The sequence below is a fragment of the Vollenhovia emeryi genome, unplaced genomic scaffold, assembly GCF_000949405.1.
Source record: "Vollenhovia emeryi isolate VEMERY1.0 unplaced genomic scaffold, V.emery_V1.0 DF939233.1, whole genome shotgun sequence".
In the NCBI taxonomy this organism is placed as follows: Eukaryota; Metazoa; Arthropoda; class Insecta; order Hymenoptera; family Formicidae; genus Vollenhovia; species Vollenhovia emeryi.
The window spans coordinates 388,970-412,773 of record NW_011967133.1 but is presented as its reverse complement, the minus strand read 5'-3'; the positions used below and the strand labels follow the sequence as shown (position 1 = coordinate 412,773).

At 40.3% G+C, this 23,804-nt stretch overlaps 1 protein-coding gene across 4 annotated transcripts in view; it reads right to left on the bottom strand.

Annotated features, from left to right (window-relative positions):
* Positions 1-34: 34 nt before the first annotated feature.
* The window catches only part of LOC105560323 (insulin-like receptor), a 55,643-nt gene continuing 31,873 nt past the window's right edge, over positions 35-23,804 (bottom strand). For 3 of the 4 annotated variants that reach the window (XM_012009343.1, XM_012009342.1, XM_012009344.1), the window contains exons 3-12: positions 14,820-14,994; positions 14,230-14,476; positions 12,821-12,926; positions 11,149-12,546; positions 10,518-10,804; positions 9,884-10,255; positions 9,144-9,679; positions 8,570-9,062; positions 8,249-8,493; positions 4,752-8,158 (exon numbers count right to left, since the gene is read on the bottom strand). In XM_012009343.1, coding sequence (XP_011864733.1) covers positions 7,501-8,158; positions 8,249-8,493; positions 8,570-9,062; positions 9,144-9,679; positions 9,884-10,255; positions 10,518-10,804; positions 11,149-12,546; positions 12,821-12,926; positions 14,230-14,476; positions 14,820-14,994 — 4,517 coding nt within the window. In that variant the 3' untranslated portion in view covers positions 4,752-7,500. Of the gene's footprint in view, positions 3,937-4,751; positions 8,159-8,248; positions 8,494-8,569; positions 9,063-9,143; positions 9,680-9,883; positions 10,256-10,517; positions 10,805-11,148; positions 12,547-12,820; positions 12,927-14,229; positions 14,477-14,819; positions 14,995-23,804 lie in introns of those variants that run through there. The other variant, XM_012009345.1, reaches the window with a different exon arrangement.

Below are 23,804 nucleotides of genomic sequence, written 5' to 3'. Positions count from 1 at the left end.
CAAATTTACCAAACTGCGTAGCAGTGGTTCGATGTTTTCCTTCACAAAAAGATTTTTATTAAAAAACTGGTATTTGGTAAATAAAGTTTGTTTCTTCCTCTGCGTACAGCGCGTATCGTATAGTTAATAATAGTAAATACAATTTTTAATGTAAGATAATTGGATATATAATCTAAATTTGTCAAGCGTTGTCCCGGGCGTGGGCACATCAATATACCTTCGAGGGGTTGCGCGACGGGAGGGAAAAGACATTTAAAGATATACAGTGACAGAAGAGGGATCGTCGCCCCTCCATAGCGCGGTCCTATACTCTTACAATGATGTTACAAATGAAATGTTACGACTACGACTATCCGCAGCAATGGCTGTGCCTAGCAACTATCGGCTCTTGTCACCGGCTCCGAGGTGCATTTCGGTTCTCGTTCTCGCGTTCGTCGTCCGCACGAATGTAAATCGTCACTTACACCCCCCACATCGTACATACGTTCGTGCGACGCTCAAAGACGTGACTTACAGAAGACAAAGAAAAGAAATCGTCGCGCTTCTTGGCGTACGCAACAAAACTGATCCTTAATCTATAAAAAAATAGACGCTTTGCTAATTCGTTAGTGCTCTCGCTAAAACACCCAATTATCTGCTATGCTATGTCGCACCGTACAGCGAACAATCATTGAATTTCCATGTAACGCTCCGTGACGTTGCACGGCGACGCGCAAATGTATAAGCGATTACGCGCGACACGTCGTATTATCGTAGAAGCGAACAACGAAAGATTGAAGATGACGCGCATCATGCGAGACGAGGATCCAATTTCGAGATACTGATGTTGCGAGCTTATGTTATGTTTCATTCATAATGTATCTTCTTTTGTTTCCTCGTAGGCTTGTCTTTCAACGTGGCAGTGGCGGTTGCTTCAAACTCAACACGAAAATATACACTAGCGTTTGTGCATCACCTGAAAGAAATTCTAAGCAAGTGGTTTGTCCTCGTAATATGGTGAGTTCCTCATACAGCGTAGGAGTTTACAAATGTTCAAAGTGGTGTAAATCCGCGCGTCTTGAAAAACTCTGTTAAAATCGACCTGTGTCTCACTTTACATTAAATAATATTAATTATGTAGATATATTAATCGATCTGTATTTCAAAACCGGCCTGTACAACACCTGATCGTGAACGGTTCGCGTATCGTTGACAGCGTCACGCACGCGATTATTAGAAGACATTAGGCTAATCTTTGATTCGGTATCCCTTCCCGCCCTTTTACGAGGGCGAATTATTTATTTATTAACGCGTTAACATTGCATCAGAGGTGGATAATCCATCTAACGACTATGATCATTAACAGAAGGACCCAAGCATACATCAGCTCCATAGAGATCGATGTTAACGATAAAATATTCTTCGGCATTAAACCTGTGGGGAAACAACGAGTATTCCGTTTCATCTTTCTTTTTACATTCGCCCTTTTTTTCTCTCGAGAAGCTTCACATACCAACGCATACGCGTCTTGTCGACTAATATGTCTGTGCATTAATTTTATTTAAAACATACCTTTATATAAACACACTTCCGTTCATCCGCACTTTACAGTCCAACATCATACAACACTCTCGCCGTATAATTCGTCCGCATACTTGTGTACTTTAGCCAACAATCGATTGAAACACTATTCGCAAGCATTTGTAGGCTGGAACTGGCGCGCAAAACATTGCCGAAAAGCGGAAATAAAAAGAAAAGATTCCGAATTTACAATCTTTGCACATCTGTATCAGACTGATCGCAAATTGTGGTCCGGACAACTTTGCTTCTATTGCGTTTGCAAATTAGCGTTAACGTGTGGCCGCGGTTCACCTTCAGTAATTTGAGTAAAGTAGCAAAATAACATGGTCGCTTAAATACAAAGTATTCTGTGTAGAATTGTTAAAAATAAATCTCTGTGATATATATACTATCGTAATACTGCGTGAACACAATGAACAACTGAAGCGTATGCACGTTTATTTAAATAAACGCGTATATTCTATGAGCGATAGTTCTACGATAGGCACAGAAAACATGTAATTAACAGTATTATACATGTACATACCAGTTGTCGCGTGTAACAAGATCTAATCAAAATACAAGTGTCGATGTGTTCATACAATAGGAACGATTGGACACTACGCGCGTTGTTAAAATGCGCGCAACTTCGATGAAAAATTAACTGGTTTTTGAAGTGGTCTTCTTTGAAAAATCTAAACCTATCAAACGAACATACAAAAGCTTGCAATTATCCTGAATAACTCCGCAACGCGATCATCTAATTTGCTGTCAGCCCTAAGCTGTTTACTCTTTTCAAAAATGAAACTAACGTGATCTTATTATATTTAAAAAAAAAGTAAGTTTGTATAATAAAATCTATGACGAAAATCAGACTATAAAAGAGAACAAAATGTTTCATTAATTCAGTTGAAATAAAAAGACTTACATATTTTATACAACACAATACAATATCCTAAATCATTTTACGATATTATCTCATTGTCGCGGAACTTGAGCAATCTAATATTGAGCAGTTGGGGGTAATCGCATAACTTATCTCGCAAAGTGAAAAAAATAGTAAATTGGCTGAACAGAGTAATAGAACATAAACATGATTTGAAATTACATATTAGATTACATTTATATAACGCTTTGCGATATCATACACGACGTTATATCAGAGATCTCGTCTATTATTTGTGTAAATATAGTAATGATAGGAACTGCGAACAGAATTGCGAACGGTATTTAAAATGAGACAAGAATCTGAATAAAAGCAGTATGTGGGATGTTAATTGAAGTCATTGCTGTCGCAATAAGAAATCTCGTGATCAGGGCTTTATTTTTACTGCAAGTTTTTTTTATTATATACCGTAAAAATGTATTCGTAACAAAAGAATTGCGTACAACAAAAATGTCGAGTTGCAAAACGTGACCCGGAATATATCCCCTAATGTAAAAATCAATGCGTCTCCTGAATTCTAAGGTAATGATATTGATGTAACGTGTTCGGAGTACGAAGGGCGTGATAACGGATGCGAAAGGAATCGAGTCGCCGTGTAATGCTCATATATTTGTAACAGGTGCGTTAAATATTAACTAATCGATAGCGTCTCAAAATTGCGTTTGCGCTAAACTCGTCTGCCTTTACACAGAATAAATACAAATAAATTAACGGATTGAGATGGAGTAATCCTATGTCAGGGTTTCTCGACGCCGAGGATGATTAGGAGTTATGCTTCAGTCTAAAATCAGCGGAGGACTTAATTATTCTCGCGACGCAGTCGGGGCGTCGCTTAAATTTTACTTTATTTTATTGTTTTTACGATAAATGCCGTTTCTGCCTCATGCCCGATACTCGACGACCTTTTTCCCAACATTGATACAGATGTACATTGATCTATCGGCATCATCGACACCCTCAAATCTCTGCTTTGTGATTTACGTATAACGTTCAAACAGATCACACGCTTGTCAAATCAAGCGATTCAACAGGCACACACTTCTGCACACTTTTATAATTACACATGATTACGTGCTACCTTAAAATCTTCAAGTTACTCTAATATATTACAGAGCTATTAAACTATAGGCCTAAAGTTTAGCGATCGCGTGCCGTTCTTATAATACGGAGACTCGCGGCCATATAGGAAACATTTCGTGTTAATCTTACGATACTTATTTCGTATATAGTACATGTACATGGTCTAAGCGTTAACTGCGCTTGTTTGTTATTATACTAGATACTTCACAATACGAGCGAGGCTTATTATTACGATACATCGGCCGATAATTAATCCGTCGTTAGCCACGTTCCTTCTCTGCTCTCCGGGAATTCCGTTTAACGCGCACCTGGCTTTCTACCACCTTTCGTGTTGAAACGCGCATTTTCTTGCGCGTATTAAAGCATTCCGCCTTAAAAAAAAAACAAACAGTTTAAACTGAACGGAAGAAACGGATTATGTATAATGTATATTAAATGAAATCGTCAGAATTGCGAGGGGATGAAAAAAGGTGCTGTGACGCAAGGTTGTAAGTACGCTATCCCGATATAATTTGATTATTTCGTCAAAAGTTCAGAATGCGTTACACAATCAGAGGTAACAGCATTTCGATAAATAATCGTTTAGCTTGGCACGTTGGAAGTGAACAGAATTTCCGGGCGCGTAAGAAAAGACAGTGCGATAACTGCTTGATCGTTAGCCTAGAATCGCTAAAAGCGATGGAGAAGAAAAGAGACTGAATAGTGGACATTCCTAAATAAGAAGTGGTGACACGCACTACAGAATTTAAGCTTTTCACGCATTTTATCTAATTACATTTTTCTTCCTTATATCTGTCGCGACACCTTACGTCTGTACGCAAACTGTGATGTTGCGACTCTTCTTTACATCCAATGTACAATTTATACAAACTGTGTAAGGAATAGCATTAGACATGTGCTATTAGGTCACTGGTAATTTGTTCGTTGATAAAAGTATATAGGGTATCTTGAGAGACTAAAGTGTTACTATATTTTTATAAAAAAAATTTTTTTTAAGTTCAGGATTATTTTCAAACGGTTGGTTTTGAGAAAACTTGGAAAAATTTTACGCAAGCTACATTTAAATATAATAAATAATAAAATTTGTATACATAACAAATAATGTATTACATAATTGTATTTTTTTTTCATTTCGAATTGCACCATAAGATAATATTTTTACTTATTTTATACATTATTAGATATTTTGTGTGTGCGTGTGTGTGTAAGTGTCAAGAAAAAATAGTTTTATTTAACAAAAATTTAATAAAGATGTGATTTTGTGACCATTTAATGAATTGAATACGAAATATTCAAGTTAAATGATTCCAACGAAGAATATTTGTTTAAATAGCATCGTCAAACGATTAATGTCACACAATTTATGCGTGTGAAAAATTGTACAATGATTTCAGATACCCCATATATATATGTGTATATATGTGTACATTTTGCTTCGCCGCATTTACTCTGAGCAAGCATCGAATCAAAGTGGCACGATCGTATGCGCGCGATATTGTAGGAACGAAACAACCATGGATCGCACTAATAAATCTCGTAGTGGGCTAAATATACCTTCAAACGGATGCGCAGTGTAAGAACAAACGAAATAAATCATCAAAAGGAGGGCGTTTGCGGATATGGAACAGTCTGGAACTTCTACCATTTTATCTTGCATCTTTAACTTACTGAGAGATTACGGATGTATAGTGGGATTAGCTAATCAGTCTTGTGTTAGAGGCTCGTTATGTCTAGACTCAACTGCATTACGTTGCGTTGCTCGTATTACAATAACTCTTTCCTCAGCTCATTTTCCGTTAGGATTCATCCAATATATTATTAGTCTCGCGACTGTAACGACTACACGGGTTCAACCTTTTCTCGTCCGTCGTCAATCTTGTTTCTCACTGGGCTCTAGGACAGTCTACGTTCTCTCTACTTCATAAGCATGGTGCATGCCTCTGAATTTCATAATTTATTTCGTGGAGCAACGCAGAAACGATTACGCAACGGATTAAGAGCGATATCTTACGCCGTGGACTGTTGTAGTCGTTTACGGTGTATAAATACTGTGGATGATCCTATTGCACGATATGGAGACTATAAACTCACGATTGTAGATTGCACGGTGAATCTTTGCGGAATATGTATATTAACTTTCAGTCGAAAAGTGGTATTGGTTCGCAGTGAGAAATATACTGTATCTTCCTCCTGAGTGGAAGATATTAGAAGAGGCATATTGTAGGAGGCAAAGCGCGATTTCATATGCCAGCTCCACGAAATAGTACAGTTACGTACACAGCATATAGCCTATGTCATATGTACAAGGTATGTCGGGAAAATTTCAGAAGCGCAATAGCAACTTAAAGAATATTTTTACAGAATTACTTATTGCTCGTTTCGAAATGACTTAATGCACCAGATTCAGTAAAGTTCGCATTAGGACAGATGAACACGCCTTCTTTTACATATTATTGTGATCGTTAATTTCTTCAGCCCTGAAACTTTTCGAACATACATATAGCTTCGTCTTATTTGTTTCTTTTGGATCTCTATATTCGCGAGATTGTCTAGAATGAGAAACGAGGATAAGGCGCCGTTTAAATTAATACCAGTATTTTTACAGCATTTAAACATGATAGAATTTTCAAATTAAAAGAATAACATTAATATTGTGAATCTAAAGATTAGATACTACTTGTTTTCATTTAAGATTTTATAATTATAGTAAAAGGATTAAAATAGAAGCTATGAACTCTTTGCAAACTATAATATATCGCAAATGCACATTAATCGTACGATCGCTACTGAAAAGCCTTTGCAATTAGAAAAAAAGAAGGACCCTTACTCTCTATTCTCCTACTATGTATCGAACAATTGGTGGATTCAGAACTCTTAGATCAACTGATACAATAAAGTCAAAAATATTAAAACAATGTAGAAAACATAAATATAATAGAAATTTATAAATTAGAGGAACGCGATATATTTGCTAAGTCCGTACACTTATTCTGAATCACCCCCTCTACTTACATACTTTCCAACATATCTATATCACTATACGAGTTCAAAGCTTAAAATCATGCAAAGTGGCGACTAGGCGTAATTCACAAAATTTATAAAATGTGGTCTTTTGCTGTGAACAAAATGTCGTACCAACGCGGTAGTCGACCTAATTGCCACTTTGATTTACCATATTTACTATAAACTCGGGGGAAAAAAGTAAACCAATGCTATACAAATATATAGTTACAGCAGAAATTGCGCAAAAAGCGCACCTTGCGACTGAAAATAAACGATAAAGTCTATGATACAAATAATAAACCTGCTTAATTCTTTGATACACGCTTACACGCTAGTTAGTTAATGGGGAGAGAAATTACTATATGCTTGTCAGCAGGAAATGTGCATTGCCGATGGACAGCCGCGTGTTTCGGTGGCTCAATTTCAAGGAGAGACATTTGACATCGCAACTGTCTGTAATAACTCCACGGTAACGGCGTCTTTAGAGTACAAAGTAAACTCTCCGTATTAACATGTACTATACTAGCGACAACTTCAAAAAGACAGTATCTGATATAAATATATTCGCTGCTCTTTTCCAACATGCATCGCAGCGCAACAAATATATAATTAGCTGTACACGCGTAGCGATATTAATTACATTTAGAGAGACGGAATTAAGACATGGTAACACCCGTATGAGGAAACTCCACTTGTTTGTTAGGACCTGTACTCTTAGTTACGTCTAGACGTTTAAAATATAGACTTATGAGTATAACTTGTATGTTAGCTAGAACACACCAACATCCCTTTCATATACAGAAAACACTGCTCAATGTAATCCTTTTCAAAACGATAATCCAGTATGCTCATAAATTTGGCACAGACACTGCCTTTTTGTTGGAATACTCATGTCCGATTCACTCCAAGTGATCAAATTTCGTACAGCAAAGCTACGTAGCCGTATTGCCGATGTAACCGTTATTCAATGTTTCCGATTTGTTCATATAGTCTCCAGTGCGCTTGTTGTTTTCTGTTTTGTCACCATTAATCTGAATATCCATAACGTCCACTGATGGAAATTCTACGTGTAAAGAAGTAATCTCCTTTTTTTCGATGCCTGACATGATTTCAGGACTCCTATTTTCGTAATCGGGATCGTCCCGAAATTTAGACAGATTTGGGCTATCGAAAAAATGTCGCTTAACTAAACTTTGTGGACTTGCAGGCTTGCCTAGAGAACCTTGACTTACGTTACTGCGGGAAGTACTTTTCTTATATATAAAAGGCGAGCTCCTGACTGATTTAAGGCTGCCTTCTACAAAAGGCGAGTTTAACGTGTCCTTACTAGATACGAGCGAGTCTCCGGAGATACCGCCAAATTCATCGAATCCAGCTTTGGGTACTTTTGTAGAATTCATGTCATGGAAATTGGAAATAGCTTTTGAGGTTTCGCCGTACGAATCTGCTCCGTATCGTGGACTTAAGTTATTTTTAATACTGCGAGGCTCAAAACTTGCAAAGTCACCAAAGTCTTGACGCAGTGGCGAATTTTCCTCCCCCTCTATCTCTTCCTCCGGTAAATCTTGTAGAGGAACCATTTCAAGATCTCTGTTTAAATTGAACAATTTAATTACACATATTTTACTACTCAAATGTGCAAATTATTATATTAATTAATATAAAATGTTATATACTTACTGATCATTTTGTGGTGAATGCGAACTATTTTGATTTCGAGCTTCGATTCCTTCCAGGCTATGATAAAAGCTAACGTTCTCAAAATCTTTTATACTAACTTCTTGCAATAACAGCGTCTCGATGTCTATAAAGGTAGGTCTTCTCGTGGCTCTGTGATTCCAGGTACGCCTCATTAAATTATACAGTGAGTCAGGACAATTTTCTGGTCGTTCCATAACGCCTCCTTCAATTACGTAACGCAATACCTTTAAAAAAACATACACACAATTTAGAGAAACGTGTAATAACCGAACATTATTTTATCGCAGAATTCGTATTCACCTGATCATTCGACAAACCCTGATACGGTTGCGAAGCTAGCGTTACCATTTCCCACAGAACAACTCCGTAGCTCCAAACGTCAGAAAAACTGGTGAATACGCCGTCCTTCAAACTTTCCGGTGCCATCCATCTAACTGGTAGCAGTCCCTTGGATCCTTTTCGATAGTAATCGGTTTCATATATGTCTCTTGTCATGCCGAAGTCACCGATCTTTACAGTGAGATCCTCGGCTACCATACAATTGCGAGCAGCCAAATCTCTGTGAACAAATTTCTTCGCGGAGAGATAAGACATGCCGTCCGCAATTTCGACCGCCATTTGCAAGATTTCTCTCAACGTCGGAGGTTGTTTGGAGTTTTCGCACACGTCCGGTCGATGACTTCTTAAATACGTCTTTAAATCGCCGTTCACCATCAATTCCATAACTACCAATGTAGGTTGACCTTGCGACACTACACCCAGTAGTCTAACAACGTGATGGGTGTTAAAAGCCCTTCAACGAGAAAAAATATAATAAGTTAGAATACAGATAGAAAGATATATCGCTAGAGAGGAAGCAATTAATTTCTCGTACTTCATGACGGACGCTTCGTTAAGGAACTCTATCCGTTCACGGTCGGTTGCGTTTTCGTTTACAGTTTTCACGGCGCACCGTACTTCCGGCGTGCCTTTTACGACGTCCTTGGCCAATCCTTCGTATACCATACCAAAAGAACCATTCCCTAATTCTCGTAATAATTGAATTTTCTTTCTGGGCACCTCCCACTCATCCGGTACGTAACTCGTGCTCACGTACTCTGGATTCACTGTTGCGATAAGCCTCATGCTGGGCACATTTCGCATTGATCTTTTCTTAAATACGTAGAATATTGTCAAAGAGCTGAACATTATGACAATGCCCAATATCGACCAGAAGAAAACCCAGAATGTATTAAACGTGCCATATTCCGGTATAGAAAAATATTTTATTTCGGTATATGCGCCATTTCCTGCTAAGCTCGTAGCTCGTACTTTTACAGAATAATTTCCAGTGGGAAGCTCCTTTAAGACGTACAAGTTGCCCATCTCGGCAAAATCGCGTCTTGTAATACATACCACCGTTGCTTTTATCTGTACAATGTAAAAAAAACGATTATATTGCAACAACATGTGCAAGATACACTGTAAAATTCTAAATTACAAGTTATCCCTCCCTTCCTCAACAGAACCTTTTTACAAATATATCTTTCGTCAAGTTCTTCCTTGTTGCTCGTCAAAAACATGCTCGTTTACAATTTAGCTTAATAAATAAAACCTAAAAAGTATGTTACTCACATTTTTTATATCAACTCTTTTATATTCAATCTGATACGTGACTATTAGGCCATTGGGTTGAGCTGGTTCATCCCAAGACAACGTAATTACAGTGAGACTGTTATTCTCGCCAGAATACTTCAATTTAAAGGTGTCCGGTGGAATATTATCTGCGGTGTCCATCGGTAACGTACGGTGCGTTTTCATACTTTTCGTTGAGCAATTTTGAGTCGTATCATTTTCAACTGGTTCTCGGCAAGCTTGAACCTCAATATTGTATGCAGCAAAGTGTTGAAGATTTTTCATAACGAAACTATGATTCGTGCTGGGTACTGATCGCTCGAATACTATGAATGTACCATTCTCCGCTTTGTTGTTAGCGCTTTCCCTAGCCTGAACATAAAATATCGAGAATCACATTCAATTTTAAATGACGATGTAAAATATGCGTATAACTGAATGCAGTCCATCAAATATTGTTATTGATTCATTTCGTACTGATACTTTTATCGCTATTTATTTCTACCGAGTAATCAATTCATGCACGATATGAAATACAGAAATGATTAAGTAAATAAAGTTCGATATGCAATTTATTTCATCGCCGTTATATTTGTTTGCTTATAACTAATAATCATTACTGATTTCAGCAAACCTGAAATTTTACTGGATCGTATGAAGAATTTTCAGCTTGACTCGCCGCGACTTCATTAGTATAACGTCTTCTGCGCGATGATATTCGTTTTATATAGACCTGATTGTGTAACGCGTTCTCGAAGGCGATCGAACTGGAAACTTCTTTCTCACGCATCCACTGATCCGTCATTTCACGATCTGTACAGCTGCATGAATCGGACTTTGTAAACTCCTTCTCTGTTTCGGGCTTTTTTTCTTCCTCCATTGTGACTTCCTCTGGTGATTTTGTCTCGGGCAATGGCATAGCTGAAATTAGTAATAATTTCTTGACAATTAACTTAATTTTCGCTGTAAAAATATGTTGAGAAATCAAAAAGTTTAACGCGCTTATATTAATGTAACAACATTACTCAATTTTTGTAAAATGCAAGAAAGAAGGAAATCGCTTTTTGGGTGCTGAATACTATCCCGTTTTACCAAATTGCTCTATCAAAAAAATTACGGGAAACGATTGTCCTCAATCTTTCGCTTGAAAAAAAAAAACAGGTCATTTTGTTGAACAGCGTAAATCAACATTTGTATTAAAAAAAGAATTTCTTTTTACTATTATTATATTACTGTACTGAAGTAAAATAAGTGATTTTATTTACGTTCGTCGCAATAATTCCTCTGGTCGATGAAACTGGGATCATCGGGTTCCCATCGACCGACAATTCGATAATGCGTTAAATTTCCATTTTTGTGTAGCGGCGGAAACCAGGATATAATCAGTTCGTTGCTGGAATTACTCCAAGTCGAGAGGCCTCTGGGCGGGCTGGGCGCATCCGGCATCGTCGTAAAGTAGTTAACTTTACTCTGCGCGCCTGACCTTTCCGTGGCTATGGTGTAAGTCTTAACGTAATAAGCATATTGAGTATATGGCTTCAGCAGAGTCATTATATGAGTGAGCAAGGAAGTCTCTTGCAATTCCGTGCTCTTGTTGGACTGCGACGGCGCAGTCTCAGCGGAAACGTCCTCCACCCGCCAGCCATCACCGCCACAAGCATCGCGGCCATCGTACATCGTTACGTTCTGATTAGGCGCTTCGATGAAGTAAACAACGTAGCCCAAAAGAGACCTGGTATCGTGATGCGTAAAGATATTCCACTCGATAATAGCTGCCCTAGATGATCTCTTGATGACCTTAGGGGTCAGCTCGGTGACGTTACAAGCGACTTTGTCTCCGTTGCTGCTAGATGCCACGTCGTGATCGGTGAACTCTTCCAACCTGGCCTTCTCCCGCAATCTTTCGATCTCATGCAGACACAATTTCGGGTTGAAGTGAAAGAAGAGCTTGGCGGGACCTTTCTCGGACAGGATAGTGATGTTCGGGTGTGTGTTCCAATCCCAGAGCTCCTGAAGATTCTGATTATCGAGCACGGCGAGGCTGTATTTGCCGTTCTCGAGTTGGTTGCCACGTATCACGCGCAGATTCTTTAGAAAGTTGAGGGATATCAGCGGGAAGCTGCGGACAATCTTCAAATAACCGTCTATCTCCTCGATCATGCTTAGACTGTTTTCGAGTTCCTTCACCATGTTCTTGCCACTGCGTATCTGTATCTCGATGCTACCTGCGATATGCGTACATCCGCGCAATTTCTGTGCCGAAGCGATGCTGTCCACGTTCGAGCCAGAGCATTCCTTCAGGCACCATCGACCCTCGCACTTCTGGCAGGACACACTGCCACGTTCCTCGCTCTCCATATAACCCGCTGGACACTCTAATACGCAGCTACCGTTGAACGGCTTGTACGGACGCATCTTGACCATATTTGACGTCTCGCGCGGCTTCAGCATCTGACGACATTCCTTCTCTCCGATGCAACGTCGATTCATAAACTCGTACATGCCGTCCGGGCAATGGTCTGCACACACCTTGTCTGTCACTACCACGTTTCTACAAACAGCGCAATCGTTGGCCGTCGATCCCGTGCATCCACCCAGACAGGACTGATGACAGCATTCTCCTGTCTTGTTGCAAGCTCTATTCTCGCACGTTCGATCGCATACTGCAAAAACAAATTTCGTCGTATTAAAAAGAGATGCCAAACTCCTCCGCGTTTCTCTCGTCAATTCAATAAATAAATAACTCGCGATTTTAACTGCATGTATTTATACACGACACTTGAAGAGATAAAGTATATAAGCTCTACAGTTTTTTACATAAGCGCTGTTGCCCGTGGCAATTTTACTACAGGGAACCCCAGCTCAAGAGATTCGATGCGGAAGGTCTCTATATAATAATGTAATCACGAGTACAATCGATCGCCGATAATAGCTTACTTTGTTGGCAGTTGTGTGAATTCCAGCACAGAGTCTGATCGGGTTTAGTTTGCCTTGTCGGACATCTTTTGTCGCACATCGGACAACCGTTCATTGGCTTGTTGTCCTATAAACAAAATACAAATGCATCGTAACACAATTCTACTTATTTATTTTCGCGTAATTTTCCCTTGCAATTTCTCTCCAAGGGAATATGGTGTTTTTGTAACATATTTATTTCCAACGCTCTCAAAATCCGTCGTGTGCTATCGTGACTCATTGTCAATTATAAAGTGCTTGCGGCTACTTAAATCGGCACGAGAAGTGTTGGTACAGTTAAGTGTTGAGACAATGAAAATACATTAGCATTTCTAATCCGATAGCTTTTATACATAGATACAACGTTGGAATCTCATTCGGCCACCTTATCATCTCTTTGTACAATTGATTTTATTCTATACCTACGTATCTTATCACTTGAAATGCCGTTGCGAATCAACGAAATGTAATCTGTACGTACTTGAAGAAGGAGAAATGGACGTGTTAAGCTTTTTTTTAGGAAATTCTTTCGCTACCGCGGAGAGCTGTGTATAAGAAAGTAAGAGAAGAAACAAGACTATATACTACGTTGGAGCCGATACGAAGGTCGAAAAACACATTGCGAAAGGCTCGTATTCGATGATCAATACCGTGGCCGTTGCTCGCAACGATACGCTTTTCACGAGATATTCGATACTACTTGTACAGAGAGCATAGAGCACAACGCGAAAGTTGATTGATCGTTCGAACGAGTGAAAAGGGAAGTTTACGCACAACTAGTTGTATAGCCACAGATATCTATCATGTTGTATTCGTATACTCTTCGACCGTAGATACGCAGTCATTGCGTGGCCTTTAATCGTGCGATTTGATTGCTTCGGAAGGCACGTATCGTATTATGGCAAAGCGTCGCGTCACCGCTACGTCCCGTCATTTCTCACGGCTTCGTTACACGAATTTCCACGGTGTATTACGGCACCTCGTACAACGCGCACTTCATTCATTGTCAAGTGAATGAAGTAATTTTCTGCCGCTTCCGCTTTAGATTTCTTGTCTCTTAACAACTCATTGATAGGAAAGACGCCGCGAAGCGTGACGAGTCGCGCGCATTGTAGCGCTTCCATTCGGCTCAAATATTGTCACCAGAAGCTTGCGCAATCTTATCGAAACAAGAGCCCGACGGTCAACGATAAACGGCTGTGTCATTTTGATGTCGATGCAAATTGCCAATGCAAATTTCTCGACGAATGACGCCGGGTAAAGATAGAATTGTCGGCTCGAGACTTGAATAAACTTGCTTGTCTTGGCCATCGAATCTTTCTAATAATAATCTGTCGTTCCTATTCATAAGTGTGTTGCGCCGAGATAAAAACAACGTAAAGACTACCCACCTTTATAAAGTGCCCTCCCTTGCCAGCTTTGGCGATCATGTCCCAGTCGATGGTGTCGACGTAGCAGAGCGTTGGATTCTTCTCGAATCGCACGGATCCGCGTAGAATGTTGGTCAGAGAGTGGAGACCGATTTCCTGGAGATGCATCATCTCGAATGCCACGAGGGCGTAATTGATAAAGAGAGAGTGACCGCGGATAACCGTCAGATTCGGAAACAGATGGCCGACGGCCCTCAGTCCGTTTACCCTGGAAACACGAGCAAACAAATGCGAGGCTAAAGCATACGAATAATTGTCTGTTAACGAGAGAACGTCTCTTTGAAGCGATAATTTAATTTAATTTGAACTCATTGCTGCAAAAGTGAGATACAGTGAAGGAAAGTAACACTGAGAGATCGAAAGCAAAAGGTGAGGGGCGCCAACAGAAAGTTGTCGTTACGAAGCCCACCTGCTAAAATTAGGTATAAAATAAATATCGGAGCAAGTGTATGAAACTAAAAACGCTACGCATAACGTAAGTAACGCAAAGGGATGTAACGTGTACTTGATATAGCTGCGCTCCTAAATTATCAAGTTGCAAACAGTTGTACCTGTATAAAATAAGGTATCCAGTGATCTCGACTAGATCGGGGAAGCTGAGATTGGCGTAGGCCGATTGCTCCGCTCGATCGATCAAGAGAATTTGTATGAAGCCCTCGACCACCCGGCATCCCTCCAGTTTTGAGAATTGACTCACGCTATTTCTTATGTCTATACTTTGGCACACTGCAACAGAGGAAATTTGCACGTTAACTGTACCATTTCAATCAATAATTGTCGTGCAAAAAAACTGTCGCTGACTAAAGCTCGCTAAATTTGAGGGAAAAAAACCACTCACGTGGACCTGACTACCGTAATATCGTCTGACATGTAGTTTTTAAAACGACCTACACTGGCCAATGCTTTTATTTTTTAAAAAAACCGACGTTTCCGTCCCAGATTTGGACCCTTTTCAAGTAATCTGTTCACACAATTGTTAACAATCTTATGTCGTTCGTTTGGCCAATATCGTCGTGTTAGTAAGATACTAGTGAAAAAATGATTGCACTCTTTGGCTGAAGAGTGCAAAGTCAATTGAAGTTGCATTGTTAATTGTTAAACACAAGTAAAAGTATCGAGAGATGTGTATTGGACGAGATATAATAAGATTGAACTAACAATTTGTCTTTATCTTGCGTCGAAGTCACGCTTTGAGTTTTAAGAAATTTTAAGACAATATTTATTTCCATAAAAGAATATGATTTCTTCCGAGCTGCCGGAGTCTCGTTCAAACGAAATTTTCATCCTGCAAAGTTGCAATTACGTCGTAATGGTGAAACGAAATCGTAGACTGGCTGATGAAAATTGTCTCGCGCCGATCCGATAAAAATCTAAACTGGGAGATCGATAAGGTGTGATTTTTTTGCGATTCCGAACGCATTCCCCAGTGCCAAGTCACGTCTGGCACGCGGCTGCGTCAACGTGCAGCGGGCAAGCCGGTGCTGCGGTGCATTAAACCGCGCGCGGCTTGCTTCCTTGGTTTCGCTAATCGTCGTGTTGGAACGGACGTAACGGAACGTTGTCGAGTCGACGTGCTCGATTTCAACGAGGGAAACGCTAAAAATACTCGCCGCGCCACCAGCTGTCGTCGAAATAAACAAGAGGCGGCGCGTTCCTCCGTCATTATTCGCGCGAGCTGTATTGTTGCTGTCAGGACCGCTTTATCGAGACGATTTCATCACGGAGGGATGCGCCGCGCGCGTACCTGGGACGCGCGAGCCCTCTAAGCCCCCCTTCGCAAAATAATCTCGTGATAAACGACGTGTCTTCCACGATTGCGCGGCAATGTACGATTTACCCGAGGGAAGAAACGCGAGGATATTTTCGAAATATTCTCCTAAGCGTCAACAGCTTGTCCGCAGGAATACGTTCTAATTCGAGGAGTAGTGAAGAGTAATAGTGTTATCGGTAACGACTTTCAGCATTAACGCGCGATAAGCGGAGCCAGATTCATAAATTATTTTGTACTCGAGAATAATTGACAGCGTGTCACTGTCCTTCAAGTTATCTACGAGTCGTCTAGCCGAGGCGCGTACAACATCGCAAAAGCCACGTCTTGCCGAAGCTGCCGGTCTAGTCGCGCGTTGCCAAAATGCATGATCAACGCACATGTTCGAACGCAATAAAAACGTCGTCGACAGGTGCGCTGGCAATATTATCACCGGACATTTGTTTCCTGTCACTCGTCGCCGAGCTTTAAAGAAGACGCACTGAAGAGACGCTGCAAACACAATGTGTATCTTGCTTACCGTTCGGTTAATAATTTCACTCGCGCGTTTATGTACATTCTCATTGAATTGCACTGGTAAACAAAGAAATACCCGAGATTGCGTAGTCTCGTTTATAAAATGCGGCTACCTAGCGTGAATTTCTTTCGTCCAAACGAGAGGGAAAAGGTCTCGCCTAATAGTGGCTCGGACGACCAGTTACTTTCAGACATTTTCAACGTAGGTGCCAGACAGTCGAGGAGCGCAATTAATTAATTATGCGAGTCGCATAATTACTTTGGTCTTGTAACATCATACGAGAAGGCGTTATGCCTAGCCGAGGCGCGTCGCGTCAAAGCTGCTGAAGCCAGCGGTGCTGACGGCGACGAAGCGAGACGAAGCGAGGCGAGGCGAGGCGATGCCGTAGGAGATGCGAGGGTTTCATTCATAACGAATTGCACGACGCGGTGCATGCGTACGGCAACGGCGAGAGCGTACTATCCGCGTGCGTACCGCGCGTAAGCAGTGCGGCGCAGCAGAGCGGAACGACAACGGGGGTTCGCGCAAGGATTCTCGAGCGTTGTATTAAGCAGTCCAAGTCGCGAGACAAGAAAAAAAAGAAGAAAAGAATATCGAGGAAATTCTGTCTGCCTGGAGACCTTTTAAAATTACGATAAGCAACGACTAAGCAGCGATATAGTTGAGCGCGACGTCGCGTGTGTTAAAATTTTGTATATTATCTTTAGCGCGTGCTTTATCTCCCTTCTATTTTTAGCCATCTTGTCACCGTATAATCAATTACCAATTACAAACAACTATTATCGCGAGTTGACTCTTTTGCGAACAGTAGCGGTTAACGTGACACAAATGCGCAAATATAGATGAGCGGTGACAAGGTGCGCACGACGCTTTTATCGCGCGATCGGGTGCCCTAAGGTGCTCGCGTTCGCCGGGACATTTCGCGGCGCGTTTCTTTGCGAGCCTGAGGCGAGCGTTGAACCAAACGATTAATTATGTAAGCGAAAAGGTACGTCTCGGGAATATTACCGAGAAATTTGACCGTCGAATGCAAGCACGCGCCGCACCCGATTAATGCATCCGATTGTACATTTCTGCCGCTCAACGCCCGGTGGTGGCGCATTTTAACAAATTCAAGAATCAACGAAACGCTCCTTCCGTGAAACGCCATCGATCGTATTTCGCAGCGGCAGAAATTATACGTGGCGACGCGAGGAGGGGCGGGAGAGACGCGACAAATTTGCAAGGTGGCAACACGTGTGTCGCGAGGTTGCACCCGGTACGCAGGCAACGCGCGGCACAAAGGGACGCGGCCGGGATTCATCGCTTCTGGGTAGCCTACTTAAGAAGTTGCAACGGCCGGCACATTCCCAACACTCTCTCCAAGGTTGCTTAGCCATTCGCCCTCCAAAGGCCGAAGCACTGGGACGCCTTATACATAGACCCGAGCGCATATCGATGTATTCGGGGCCTGCGTGTGCTTCAACACACATTCGAGCGATGCTACCTTGTGGCATTCCTCGATCCGGCCTGGCTGGCCTGCCTGCTCGGCCCAGCCCAGGCTCGTACACTCGACAATATAGTCGCGACGCGCCGGCAATTCCGTCTTGAATGATTGCTACTTTGTATTCTCGATTAAGGCCGCCCGTACGACCCAGACATAACGAGATCCTTCGGTCCCGGCGCGAACGTGTTACCTCGCAGGAGGCGCGATACTTCGCAGCCAAGTACGCTGACTCTGATGCGGGGAACATTAGCAAACACACTTGACGAAACGGCGCTCTCTGCCTCTAAGAGGGAGTTTCAGACTATCGCCTTCTCCCAATTCCACTGTCGCGCATGTATAATATGTCGTTTCCATAATTAAATAAACTGCATAGCTTGAATTTGCGAACCGCGCCGCAGCAAAGTTCCACGCGCGTCCCACCAAGCGTGCCGTTTCCCTTCGGTTAGTCGATAATCCCCCTGCGGTATATTAAACCGTAAAATCGCACGTGGATAACAATAGTAAACAGAGAGTAAGAGTGTCCCGAAGCGATAAACCGGAGAGATTACAAACATCAACGAGCGAGATCGTCGCGGAATGTGGTTGTGCATTATACCCAAAGCTGAAACCGGCTACCCGAGCCAAGCGAGACGACGGCGATACCGTTGCAAAAAAGCCAATGCTGCGCCACTGATGACCGGTACAATATATAAAATTGGACACAACGAGATTTAGCCGGCGAGCCGAAACGTCCGAAAGGTCCGGCGCGGTTCGCTCCAACCGTTTTCACGTCAAGAATTAATACGGGCTCGGGACTTTAATCGCGGAATATTAAATTATTAGTGTTATTTCTGATACCTTATTGCACTGCTATAATTTTATTTCTCATCTCTCTTTTTTCCCCGCATATTTTTTTAGTACAACACCCTGACGTATCCTGCAACGCTCTCTTTTTGCATATAAAATTACTCCCGTCGATAAATAGAGCAAAAATGAAATTACCGAATCACGAGACACAGTAGTGTCTCGCGCCAAGTATAAGCGTATAGCTAGAACGCGCGCGCGAGACCGACCGTGTCGTTTACGCGAGTACGCGAGTTGACAGGCCCTCAGATTTTCGGATCTCGACAACGGCTGATCCAGCGAACTTCTGACAATGAGTGGCCTCAATCGATAGCTTGGGTTCGATTTGCATAATAAAAGTGTTATTATTTTTCTCCTACGTGCTCTATGAGTGGAGGTATTGCGACGGAAACATAGGATGTTATTAATTTTCCCGATTTTTCACTTTAAGAAACGTCGTCGTCGTCGTCGTCAACCAGGCCAGTGGAGGGAGAAATTTCCTTCTCACATTTTTGGCGTAACGTGGCGCTCGCGTTACAAGCGCGATCAATTTTTGACGTAACGTGGCGCTAGCGTTATAAGCGCGATCATTTTTTGACGTAACGTGGCGCTCGCGTTATAAGCGCGATCAATAGTACAAAGTGAACATGCAGCGATCGACTGTGACTCTGAATTATGATATACATATATACAGAGTGAGGAAAAAATACCAGGACCCCGAAATATTTCGAAAAATATAATTTTTGTTACGCATTACATAGCAATATTAATGTGTAGCATATATTCACATATATACAGGGTGTTATGTAATAACCGCATTAACGCTTATTGTGGGATAGAGTGGACTAGACCAAGTCGAAAAGTCCTGTATCACTTTGCAGGTTTTGCAATAGTTAACGAGTTATTAATTATTAAAAATCGCTGCCTTAGGCCGGCCCACTGCCCAATTCAAATGTGCGGCGAGATCGATCGATCGTTACTAGGCGCGCAGAGAGTTGTTTATTACAAGCGGCAATGGGGAGCGGCGCGTCACGCTGAACCGCCGCCGTGCATTTCTGACAGCCCCGCGCCCTTCTTTAAGGAGGTTGCTCAGCTAACGCAAAATGGTTAGAAATCGCTGAAATTTTTTGAGGTTATTGATGAAGAGATATTACGAATCTCTGCAAAATCTCAGGTGATTCGTCTACATGGTTTTCCAGAAATTAATTATTAAAGTTACGGTCTTATACACGGGCGATATAGCGAAATCTGTACCATAATTCTGATAAAATTCTCGTAGTGTAACAAAAATGGTAAGAATTGAATACAAATAGGTGCAACAGATTCTTTACATTATTATGAATAATTTCTGCGCAGATTGAAACGTTTCGTCTACGTCGTTATCGAGATATTAATAAAATAAAACGGAAAATTTGAGCTGGCTTCCGTAAAACAATAAAGTACAGTACGACGCGTGGCAACGTCGCTATAACCGTCAAATCGACGATACGTCGGCCCTCGATTGCGAATTCATTTTCTGAATTTTCTTTCGCTGCTTACCACCTTCCACTTGTTTTAGCCGACGATCGTATTGTTTTCCGGATTGAATTTTTCCTTTCCATCGTTTCATTTTCGCCAAACACCAAAACTAAATTCGAGCACTAAATTGACAGCTGACCGGTAACGAAAGCATGCGGCGGAGTGCTCAACTCTGTATATAATATTTTCGAGATACAAATAAACAAAGATCGATTCGTAACATATTTAAACAATTAATTATAACGATTCCACATACTTTTTATCCAAAATTTGTTTATCTTGCGCAACTAAAAATTTGATATTTCGAAGTTGGCAGCTGTTAGAGGTGCCCATGTATAAGCATAGGCGTTTCCCCCTTACAGCCTGCCCCGCAAGGAGATACTGAGCAACTTCCTTAATAACAATAAAACTTTAATAAAAAATTAAAAACATTTTTTTAACTTAAGTATGTTATACGTGCATAGAAAAATATCAATTTTGCTTAAAAAGACGATTGCTCAGTTTATTTGTTTCTTTTACTAAGTAACGGTTGCCTTTAACAAAGAATATTTTTTCTTGATAATGGTCTAAAAATGTACATGTTACAAAATACTTTGTAAAGATAACCGTTATCTAAAAGAAGAAAACTGAAATTGAGTAGGTAATCGGTTTTGTTAGCACTTGAAAGATATTTTTCTGCGCACATGAAAGCAATCGACCAAAAAAATAATTTTTCTCTATTTACAGTAAGAAAATGATAGAACACTATCATTTCCTCACCACCTTGCGGTAAATAGCATGGCGCATTTTTTTAAAGTGGTTTGCCCAGTAGGTCTAATCCACTTTGTACTGTATTGTAAAAAAATTTTTTTTATTACTTGTTACAAAATTGTGTGTTTTCTTTACACCGGTTGATTTGTATCATTATTCTGTTCAAAAAAGTATTAAGGTAAGATGAATAAAATAAATAAAAAAATGAATATTTTACAAGATATTTTGTAATTTATGTCAAAATATTGGAACTTTCAAACCTTAGTAACTCAAAAAGTTCTTAATAAAAAAATACTTTATTATAGCGTTTTGGAAAGCTCTCGAGGTCAGCTACAAGAATATGTAATAAAAAATAGGGGATGCCATTTAAAAAAATTGGTGTGACCTTTATGTGACCTTCAAATAATTCTTCAAGGTCAAACCAATGGTACCATCTTATGTCCCCCTCGAAACCATACAACTTTTGTCTGAAACATTTTTCTCTAAACTCAACAGCGTTTGAAATATTCGCCTGGCTAGATTAAAATGAAACACCCTGTATAGTGTAAATTTTAAAGATCTGCATAATTACAATATAATTGCGATATTGAAAAAAATTAATTTTAATTATTACACATCTTTATATAAAGATACGTCAGAGGAAATATATTAGGCCGTATCACTACACTGAGAAAAATGTCCGATTAAATATTATCGGATAATCCAATTACATAAGAACAAACGGATATATCCAATTAAATTGTATATCCGATGAAAAGTATGATCGGTTTGTCAACCAAATTTCATCGTTAACTGCATTTCATCGGATAAATTTCATCGGATGTGTCCATAATTTAATCGGAAAACGTAATCGGAAAAATTAACCATCGGAAACACTATTTAATCGGTCTATCCGATGGAAATTTTTCTCAGTGTAGTACATCAATTCCGCTTTTTAGATACTCGTCACAATTATATTGCAACTATTCAGATCTTTTTATTCTACAATATAAAAATAAGTTTGCTGAGTTTAAAAATGATTTTATATGCATATGCCTGCTTGAGTTTTTTTTAACTCATAATAGAATTCTTAAATTAAAAAAACTTGGCGCTGCTAAACCAAATGTTAATTGCGCTCTTCCTCCTTCCTTGCAAGTGTTAAACTCTTTTTTTTAAACATATCGGTCTTCACGACATTATAGTTTATTTAAAAATCTTGGCCCTGTTAATCCAAATATCAACTGCGTTTTTCCTCCTTCCTTACAAGTATTAAACTCTCTCTTTCTTTTGTGCATGCGTGTGTGTGTGCGCGCGCGCATATGGCTTATGAAATTGGGATTAGAATTAATTGTAAGTTTAGATTGTATATTTCAGCGGTGTAGCAGCGCCAAGTTTTTTTAATAAACAATGTCGTGAATCAAGACCGATATGTATTCAGCAATTAAATTAGAAAAGGCAATTTTTTAATAAAATATTCATTTGCATTAAATTTGTTTGCATTATATTTTTATTAAACAAGTATTAAAAATTTGTCTCGTCATATTATTATTTCCTTTATTTCTTCCCATAAAATTTTATGTTCGATTGTTTGGATATAACATTTTAATATAAAAAATAATGAAGTATCTAGTTTGCATAAATATTCATTTTTTACTTTTAGTAATACATACTTTAATTACATACTTTTGTAGAGAAATTAAATTCACATCGAGCTGCAATCGTTCAGCGGTAAATAAATAAACCGAATAAAATCCAAATAAATAAATAAAATGGCAAAACAATAAACGAGCAAAGCAGTTTAAATGAAATGATGGCGAATATTTTTACGCGGCAGTTATTTCGCAGGTTTCTTTCCACAGCGCACGCTCGTTCTGCGCGATCGACACTTTGTTGCAAAAGCCCTCGACTAAACCGGCTGTAGAGATGACGCGCGGCATGAAAAGCAAGCGACCATGTAGTCATGGCTTGCTTAATATGGCCGAAGGAACGCAGCAGCCAACAAAGAATCGCGGGGAAAATGTATTCCAGCGCATTTTATATATTCCGCACGCCGTACGGGCAGACGTATAAAAATTGATGGCGTATCGGGGTTATAAATTCCGTTGGGAAATTTCATAATTATTCCAACGATAAAAGATGAAAGCATCGGTCCATGCGGAAGATGAAACGGACCTGTGCCACTCTTAGACCTCTATACATAGACACGTTGCACGATCGATAATTCGGCCAAGGTTTCAATTGTGATATTCCCTCGAAAGAAAAAAAGAAAAATAGACCGGCCAACTGCGTCATTTTTACAAAGAGACATATTGTGCACGTGCCACTGCCCTGTATTTAATCACGAAAAAAACAACGCCCACTAATTAATGGGATAAAAGCCCCTTTCTTCCCGGAATAAAACCGCCGACGAATTGGATAACGTTTACGAGTTGTCGGCGGTGAAAATAATGCGAGTAAAAATATAGAGCGAACAGCGCACAGCAGCCCTATATAAATATAGGCAAATAAGCCACGTAACGCTCATCATTTTCTCGTGCTTGTGGCTCGTTAAGTTTCATCAAAAGCCGGAAGCCATCGGCTTGGCGCCACTCGAACCAGCCACATAGAGCCCCCCGTTGTGTCGTGTGCTGCACCATTGTGCGACGGAGCACGGCGAATTGTGGCCGTCTTCCGCGCGAGATACGTTCACAGGATAG